This window comes from Nerophis lumbriciformis, linkage group LG04 (assembly GCF_033978685.3).
Source record: "Nerophis lumbriciformis linkage group LG04, RoL_Nlum_v2.1, whole genome shotgun sequence".
NCBI classification, from domain to species: Eukaryota; Metazoa; Chordata; class Actinopteri; order Syngnathiformes; family Syngnathidae; genus Nerophis; species Nerophis lumbriciformis.
Genome location: NC_084551.2, coordinates 57817501 through 57827500, shown reverse-complemented (window position 1 = coordinate 57827500; position 10000 = coordinate 57817501). Strand labels below are relative to the sequence as shown.

The window sequence follows — 10000 nt, the reverse complement described above, 5'->3', positions numbered from 1 at the left end:
TATAATTGTTTGGTTGTCAAATGTTAAGGTGGTATTTTTAAATAGGTGTATAATTGTTTGGTTGTCACGTGTTAAGGTGGTATTATTAAATAGGTGTATAATTGTTTGGTTGTCAAATGTTAAGGTGGTATTATTAAATAGGTGTATAATTGTTTAGTTGTCAAATGTTAAGGTGGTATTATTAAATAGGTGTATAATTGTTTGGTTGTCACATGTTATGGTGGTATTATTAAATAGGTGTATAATTGTTTGCTTGTCACATGTTAAGGTGGTATTATTAAATAGGTGTATAATTGTTGATTGTCACATGTTAAGGTGGTATTATTAAATAGGTGTATAATTGTTTGGTTGTCAAATGTTAAGGTGGTATTTTTAAATAGGTGTATAATTGTTTGGTTGTCACGTGTTAAGGTGGTATTATTAAATAGGTGTATAATTGTTTGGTTGTCAAATGTTAAGGTGGTATTATTAAATAGGTGTATAATTGTTTAGTTGTCAAATGTTAAGGTGGTATTATTAAATAGGTGTATAATTGTTTGGTTGTCACATGTTAAGGTGGTATTATTAAATAGGTGTATAATTGTTTGGTTGTCACATGTTAAGGTGGTATTATTAAATAGGTGTATAATTGTTTAGTTGTCAAATGTTAAGGTGGTATTATTAAATAGGTGTATAATTGTTTAGTTGTCAAATGTTAAGGTGGTATTATTAAATAGGTGTATAATTGTTTAGTTGTCAAATGTTAAGGTGGTATTATTAAATAGGTGTATAATTGTTTGGTTGTCACATGTTAAGGTGGTATTATTAAATAGGTGTATAATTGTTTGCTTGTCACATGTTAAGGTGGTATTATTAAATAGGTGTATAATTGTTTGCTTGTCACATGTTAAGGTGGTATTATTAAATAGGTGTATAATTGTTTGGTTGTCAAATGTTAAGGTGGTATTATTAAATAGGTGTATAATTGTTTAGTTGTCAAATGTTAAGGTGGTATTATTAAATAGGTGTATAATTGTTTGGTTGTCACATGTTAAGGTGGTATTATTAAATAGGTGTATAATTGTTTAGTTGTCAAATGTTAAGGTGGTATTATTAAATAGGTGTATAATTGTTTGGTTGTCACATGTTAAGGTGGTATTATTAAATAGGTGTATAATTGTTTGCTTGTCACATGTTAAGGTGGTATTATTAAATAGGTGTATAATTGTTGATTGTCACATGTTAAGGTGGTATTATTAAATAGGTGTATAATTGTTTGGTTGTCAAATGTTAAGGTGGTATTATTAAATAGGTGTATAATTGTTGATTGTCACATGTTAAGGTCTTAGTTACTACTTGGTTACTGCTAAGTCTATTTTACCCTGTTATTACTTGGTAGTAATACGTTTTTGACTACTCGGTTTCTACTAAGTATGTTTTACTCATTTACTACTTGGGTATTACTAAGTTTTTGACTTGGTTACTACTAAGTCTGTTTTACTCAGTTATGACTTGGTATTACTAAGTTTTTGACTTAGTTACTACTTGGTGCCTGCTTAGTGAGCAGAAGGAGGGAGGAGTAGCGAGCAGGGTCAGCTGCAGTGCAGATGAAAGGTTGACTTCCTGTCTGCAGCTGAGCTCCACACTGAGCACGTGCAGAAGGTGGCAACGTTGGAGCAGACCAGGCAGCACAAACTGAAGCAGCGCCAGAAAATGTACGAAGAAGCTTTCCACCAAGACCTGGAACTGTACCGAACCACTGGATGCATCCAGCACAGAGGTAGTCCTTCTTTGTCCTCGTCACTACTTAGTCATCAGCACATCAACATGGATGCAAAGAGGTGAATAATGAATAAAAGTGACTAATAAGTGAGTTGTTGTGTAGAGTATGATGACATCACTCACACATGCCTATTGAAAAGTAGAACTGAACCAGGACCAACAAGTCTCTTCCCCACCAGACAGCTGGACTAAGTAGGACTAAGTACTCCTTTTTCACCTGTCACTAGACACCTGGATTAAGTAGGTCTAAGTACTCCTTTCTCACCTGTCACTAGACACCTGGACGAAGTAGGACTAAGTACTCCTTTTTCACCTGTCACTAGACACCTGGACTAAGTAGGTCTAAGTACTCCTTTTTCACCTGTCAGTAGACACCTGGACGAAGTAGGACTAAGTACTCCTTTTTCACCTGTCACTAGACACCTGGACGAAGTAGGACTAAGTACTCCTTTCTCACCTGTCACCAGACACCTGGACGAAGTAGGACTAAGTACTCCTTTCTCACCTGTCACCAGACACCTGGACTAAGTACTCCTTTCTCACCTGTCACTAGACACCTGGACGAAGTAGGACTAAGTACTCCTTTCTCACCTGTCACCAGACACCTGGACTAAGTACTCCTTTCTCACCTGTCACTAGACACCTGGACTAAGTAGGTCTAAGTACTCCTTTCTCACCTGTCACTAGACACCTGGACGAAGTAGGACTAAGTACTCCTTTCTCACCTGTCACCAGACACCTGGACTAAGTACTCCTTTCTCACCTGTCACTAGACACCTGGACGAAGTAGGACTAAGTACTCCTTTCTCACCTGTCACCAGACACCTGGACTAAGTACTCCTTTCTCACCTGTCACTAGACACCTGGACGAAGTAGGACTAAGTACTCCTTTCTCACCTGTCACCAGACACCTGGACTAAGTACTCCTTTCTCACCTGTCACTAGACACCTGGACTAAGTAGGTCTAAGTACTCCTTTCTCACCTGTCACTAGACACCTGGACGAAGTAGGACTAAGTACTCCTTTCTCACCTGTCACCAGACACCTGGACTAAGTACTCCTTTCTCACCTGTCACTAGACACCTGGACGAAGTAGGACTAAGTACTCCTTTCTCACCTGTCACCAGACACCTGGACTAAGTACTCCTTTCTCACCTGTCACTAGACACCTGGACTAAGTAGGTCTAAGTACTCCTTTCTCACCTGTCACTAGACACCAGGACGAAGTAGTCCTTTCTCACCTGTCACCAGACACCTGGACTAAGTACTCCTTTCTCACCTGTCACTAGACACCTGGACTAAGTAGGTTTAAGTACTGCTTTCTCACCTGTCACTAGACACCTGTACGAAGTAGGACTAAGTACTCCTTTCTCACCTGTCACTAGACACCTGGACTAAGTAGGTCTAAGTACTCCTTTCTCACCTGTCACTAGACACCTGTACGAAGTAGGACTAAGTACTCCTTTCTCACCTGTCACTAGACACCTGGACTAAGTAGGTCTAAGTACTCCTTTCTCACCTGTCACTAGACACCTGGACTAAGTAGGTCTAAGTACACCTTTCTCACCTGTCACTAGACACCTGGACGAAGTAGGACTAAGTACTCCTTTCTCACCTGTCACCAGACACCTGGACTAAGTACTCCTTTCTCACCTGTCACTAGACACCTGGACTAAGTAGGTCTAAGTACTCCTTTCTCACCTGTCACTAGACACCTGGACTAAGTAGGTCTAAGTACTCCTTTCTCACCTGTCACTAGACACCTGGACAAAGTAGGACTAAGTACTCCTTTCTCACCTGTCACCAGACACCTGGACTAAGTACTCCTTTCTCACCTGTCACTAGACACCTGGACGAAGTAGGACTAAGTACTCCTTTCTCACCTGTCACCAGACACCTGGACTAAGTACTCCTTTCTCACCTGTCACTAGACACCTGGACGAAGTAGGACTAAGTACTCCTTTCTCACCTGTCACCAGACACCTGGACTAAGTACTCCTTTCTCACCTGTCACTAGACACCTGGACTAAGTAGGTTTAAGTACTGCTTTCTCACCTGTCACTAGACACCTGTACGAAGTAGGACTAAGTACTCCTTTCTCACCTGTCATTAGACACCTGGACTAAGTAGGTCTAAGTACTCCTTTCTCACCTGTCACTAGACACCTGGACTAAGTAGGTCTAAGTACACCTTTCTCACCTGTCACTAGACACCTGGACGAAGTAGGACTAAGTACTCCTTTCTCACCTGTCACCAGACACCTGGACTAAGTACTCCTTTCTCACCTGTCACTAGACACCTGGACTAAGTAGGTCTAAGTACTCCTTTCTCACCTGTCACTAGACACCTGGACGAAGTAGGACTAAGTACTCCTTTCTCACCTGTCACCAGACACCTGGACTAAGTACTCCTTTCTCACCTGTCACTAGACACCTGGACGAAGTAGGACTAAGTACTCCTTTCTCACCTGTCACCAGACACCTGGACTAAGTACTCCTTTCTCACCTGTCACTAGACACCTGGACTAAGTAGGTCTAAGTACTCCTTTCTCACCTGTCACTAGACACCAGGACGAAGTACTCCTTTCTCACCTGTCACCAGACACCTGGACTAAGTACTCCTTTCTCACCTGTCACTAGACACCTGGACTAAGTAGGTTTAAGTACTGCTTTCTCACCTGTCACTAGACACCTGTACGAAGTAGGACTAAGTACTCCTTTCTCACCTGTCACTAGACACCTGGACTAAGTAGGTCTAAGTACTCCTTTCTCACCTGTCACTAGACACCTGTACGAAGTAGGACTAAGTACTCCTTTCTCACCTGTCACTAGACACCTGGACTAAGTAGGTCTAAGTACTCCTTTCTCACCTGTCACTAGACACCTGGACTAAGTAGGTCTAAGTACACCTTTCTCACCTGTCACTAGACACCTGGACGAAGTAGGACTAAGTACTCCTTTCTCACCTGTCACCAGACACCTGGACTAAGTACTCCTTTCTCACCTGTCACTAGACACCTGGACTAAGTAGGTCTAAGTACTCCTTTCTCACCTGTCACTAGACACCTGGACGAAGTAGGACTAAGTACTCCTTTCTCACCTGTCACCAGACACCTGGACTAAGTACTCCTTTCTCACCTGTCACTAGACACCTGGACGAAGTAGGACTAAGTACTCCTTTCTCACCTGTCACCAGACACCTGGACTAAGTACTCCTTTCTCACCTGTCACTAGACACCTGGACTAAGTAGGTCTAAGTACTCCTTTCTCACCTGTCACTAGACACCAGGACGAAGTACTCCTTTCTCACCTGTCACCAGACACCTGGACTAAGTACTCCTTTCTCACCTGTCACTAGACACCTGGACTAAGTAGGTTTAAGTACTGCTTTCTCACCTGTCACTAGACACCTGTACGAAGTAGGACTAAGTACTCCTTTCTCACCTGTCACTAGACACCTGGACTAAGTAGGTCTAAGTACTCCTTTCTCACCTGTCACTAGACACCTGTACGAAGTAGGACTAAGTACTCCTTTCTCACCTGTCACTAGACACCTGGACTAAGTAGGTCTAAGTACTCCTTTCTCACCTGTCACTAGACACCTGGACTAAGTAGGTCTAAGTACACCTTTCTCACCTGTCACTAGACACTTGGACGAAGTAGGACTAAGTACTCCTTTCTCACCTGTCACCAGACACCTGGACTAAGTACTCCTTTCTCACCTGTCACTAGACACCTGGACTAAGTAGGTCTAAGTACTCCTTTCTCACCTGTCACTAGACACCTGGACTAAGTAGGTCTAAGTACTCCTTTCTCACCTGTCACTAGACACCTGGACAAAGTAGGACTAAGTACTCCTTTCTCACCTGTCACCAGACACCTGGACTAAGTACTCCTTTCTCACCTGTCACTAGACACCTGGACGAAGTAGGACTAAGTACTCCTTTCTAACCTGTCACCAGACACCTGGACTAAGTACTCCTTTCTCACCTGTCACTAGACACCTGGACGAAGTAGGACTAAGTACTCCTTTCTCACCTGTCACCAGACACCTGGACTAAGTACTCCTTTCTCACCTGTCACTAGACACCTGGACTAAGTAGGTTTAAGTACTGCTTTCTCACCTGTCACTAGACACCTGTACGAAGTAGGACTAAGTACTCCTTTCTCACCTGTCACTAGACACCTGGACTAAGTAGGTCTAAGTACTCCTTTCTCACCTGTCACTAGACACCTGGACTAAGTAGGTCTAAGTACACCTTTCTCACCTGTCACTAGACACCTGGACGAAGTAGGACTAAGTACTCCTTTCTCACCTGTCACCAGACACCTGGACTAAGTACTCCTTTCTCACCTGTCACTAGACTCCTGGACTAAGTAGGTCTAAGTACTCCTTTCTCACCTGTCACTAGACACCTGGACGAAGTAGGACTAAGTACTCCTTTCTCACCTGTCACCAGACACCTGGACTAAGTACTCCTTTCTCACCTGTCACTAGACACCTGGACGAAGTAGGACTAAGTACTCCTTTCTCACCTGTCACCAGACACCTGGACTAAGTACTCCTTTCTCACCTGTCACTAGACACCTGGACTAAGTAGGTCTAAGTACTCCTTTCTCACCTGTCACTAGACACCAGGACGAAGTACTCCTTTCTCACCTGTCACCAGACACCTGGACTAAGTACTCCTTTCTCACCTGTCACTAGACACCTGGACTAAGTAGGTTTAAGTACTGCTTTCTCACCTGTCACTAGACACCTGTACGAAGTAGGACTAAGTACTCCTTTCTCACCTGTCACTAGACACCTGGACTAAGTAGGTCTAAGTACTCCTTTCTCACCTGTCACTAGACACCTGTACGAAGTAGGACTAAGTACTCCTTTCTCACCTGTCACTAGACACCTGGACTAAGTAGGTCTAAGTACTCCTTTCTCACCTGTCACTAGACACCTGGACTAAGTAGGTCTAAGTACACCTTTCTCACCTGTCACTAGACACCTGGACGAAGTAGGACTAAGTACTCCTTTCTCACCTGTCACCAGACACCTGGACTAAGTACTCCTTTCTCACCTGTCACTAGACACCTGGACTAAGTAGGTCTAAGTACTCCTTTCTCACCTGTCACTAGACACCTGGACTAAGTAGGTCTAAGTACTCCTTTCTCACCTGTCACTAGACACCTGGACAAAGTAGGACTAAGTACTCCTTTCTCACCTGTCACCAGACACCTGGACTAAATACTCCTTTCTCACCTGTCACTAGACACCTGGACGAAGTAGGACTAAGTACTCCTTTCTCACCTGTCACCAGACACCTGGACTAAGTACTCCTTTCTCACCTGTCACTAGACACCTGGACGAAGTAGGACTAAGTACTCCTTTCTCACCTGTCACCAGACACCTGGACTAAGTACTCCTTTCTCACCTGTCACTAGACACCTGGACTAAGTAGGTTTAAGTACTGCTTTCTCACCTGTCACTAGACACCTGTACGAAGTAGGACTAAGTACTCCTTTCTCACCTGTCATTAGACACCTGGACTAAGTAGGTCTAAGTACTCCTTTCTCACCTGTCACTAGACACCTGGACTAAGTAGGTCTAAGTACACCTTTCTCACCTGTCACTAGACACCTGGACGAAGTAGGACTAAGTACTCCTTTCTCACCTGTCACCAGACACCTGGACTAAGTACTCCTTTCTCACCTGTCACTAGACACCTGGACTAAGTAGGTCTAAGTACTCCTTTCTCACCTGTCACTAGACACCTGGACGAAGTAGGACTAAGTACTCCTTTCTCACCTGTCACCAGACACCTGGACTAAGTACTCCTTTCTCACCTGTCACTAGACACCTGGACGAAGTAGGACTAAGTACTCCTTTCTCACCTGTCACCAGACACCTGGACTAAGTACTCCTTTCTCACCTGTCACTAGACACCTGGACTAAGTAGGTCTAAGTACTCCTTTCTCACCTGTCACTAGACACCAGGACGAAGTACTCCTTTCTCACCTGTCACCAGACACCTGGACTAAGTACTCCTTTCTCACCTGTCACTAGACACCTGGACTAAGTAGGTTTAAGTACTGCTTTCTCACCTGTCACTAGACACCTGTACGAAGTAGGACTAAGTACTCCTTTCTCACCTGTCACTAGACACCTGGACTAAGTAGGTCTAAGTACTCCTTTCTCACCTGTCACTAGACACCTGTACGAAGTAGGACTAAGTACTCCTTTCTCACCTGTCACTAGACACCTGGACTAAGTAGGTCTAAGTACTCCTTTCTCACCTGTCACTAGACACCTGGACTAAGTAGGTCTAAGTACACCTTTCTCACCTGTCACTAGACACCTGGACGAAGTAGGACTAAGTACTCCTTTCTCACCTGTCACCAGACACCTGGACTAAGTACTCCTTTCTCACCTGTCACTAGACACCTGGACTAAGTAGGACTAAGTACTCCTTTCTCACCTGTCACCAGACACCTGGACTAAGTACTCCTTTCTCACCTGTCACTAGACACCTGGACGAAGTAGGACTAAGTACTCCTTTCTCACCTGTCACCAGACACCTGGACTAAGTACTCCTTTCTCACCTGTCACTAGACACCTGGACTAAGTAGGTCTAAGTACTCCTTTCTCACCTGTCACTAGACACCAGGACGAAGTACTCCTTTCTCACCTGTCACCAGACACCTGGACTAAGTACTCCTTTCTCACCTGTCACTAGACACCTGGACTAAGTAGGTTTAAGTACTGCTTTCTCACCTGTCACTAGACACCTGTACGAAGTAGGACTAAGTACTCCTTTCTCACCTGTCACTAGACACCTGGACTAAGTAGGTCTAAGTACTCCTTTCTCACCTGTCACTAGACACCTGTACGAAGTAGGACTAAGTACTCCTTTCTCACCTGTCACTAGACACCTGGACTAAGTAGGTCTAAGTACTCCTTTCTCACCTGTCACTAGACACCTGGACTAAGTAGGTCTAAGTACACCTTTCTCACCTGTCACTAGACACTTGGACGAAGTAGGACTAAGTACTCCTTTCTCACCTGTCACCAGACACCTGGACTAAGTACTCCTTTCTCACCTGTCACTAGACACCTGGACTAAGTAGGTCTAAGTACTCCTTTCTCACCTGTCACTAGACACCTGGACTAAGTAGGTCTAAGTACTCCTTTCTCACCTGTCACTAGACACCTGGACAAAGTAGGACTAAGTACTCCTTTCTCACCTGTCACCAGACACCTGGACTAAGTACTCCTTTCTCACCTGTCACTAGACACCTGGACGAAGTAGGACTAAGTACTCCTTTCTAACCTGTCACCAGACACCTGGACTAAGTACTCCTTTCTCACCTGTCACTAGACACCTGGACGAAGTAGGACTAAGTACTCCTTTCTCACCTGTCACCAGACACCTGGACTAAGTACTCCTTTCTCACCTGTCACTAGACACCTGGACTAAGTAGGTTTAAGTACTGCTTTCTCACCTGTCACTAGACACCTGTACGAAGTAGGACTAAGTACTCCTTTCTCACCTGTCACTAGACACCTGGACTAAGTAGGTCTAAGTACTCCTTTCTCACCTGTCACTAGACACCTGGACTAAGTAGGTCTAAGTACACCTTTCTCACCTGTCACTAGACACCTGGACGAAGTAGGACTAAGTACTCCTTTCTCACCTGTCACCAGACACCTGGACTAAGTACTCCTTTCTCACCTGTCACTAGACTCCTGGACTAAGTAGGTCTAAGTACTCCTTTCTCACCTGTCACTAGACACCTGGACGAAGTAGGACTAAGTACTCCTTTCTCACCTGTCACCAGACACCTGGACTAAGTACTCCTTTCTCACCTGTCACTAGACACCTGGACGAAGTAGGACTAAGTACTCCTTTCTCACCTGTCACCAGACACCTGGACTAAGTACTCCTTTCTCACCTGTCACTAGACACCTGGACTAAGTAGGTCTAAGTACTCCTTTCTCACCTGTCACTAGACACCAGGACGAAGTACTCCTTTCTCACCTGTCACCAGACACCTGGACTAAGTACTCCTTTCTCACCTGTCACTAGACACCTGGACTAAGTAGGTTTAAGTACTGCTTTCTCACCTGTCACTAGACACCTGTACGAAGTAGGACTAAGTACTCCTTTCTCACCTGTCACTAGACACCTGGACTAAGTAGGTCTAAGTACTCCTTTCTCACCTGTCACTAGACACCTGTACGAAGTAGG

At 44.3% G+C, this 10000-nt stretch overlaps 1 protein-coding gene across 2 annotated transcripts in view; it reads left to right on the top strand.

Moving 5' to 3' along the window:
- Positions 1 to 10000, top strand: part of LOC133604969 (dysbindin-A-like) — a 31392-nt gene that overhangs the window by 18016 nt on the left and 3376 nt on the right. For both annotated transcript variants that reach the window (XM_072912926.1, XM_072912927.1), the window contains exon 9: positions 1613 to 1759. In XM_072912926.1, coding sequence (XP_072769027.1) covers positions 1613 to 1759 — 147 coding nt within the window. The remainder of the gene's footprint in view (positions 1 to 1612; positions 1760 to 10000) is intronic.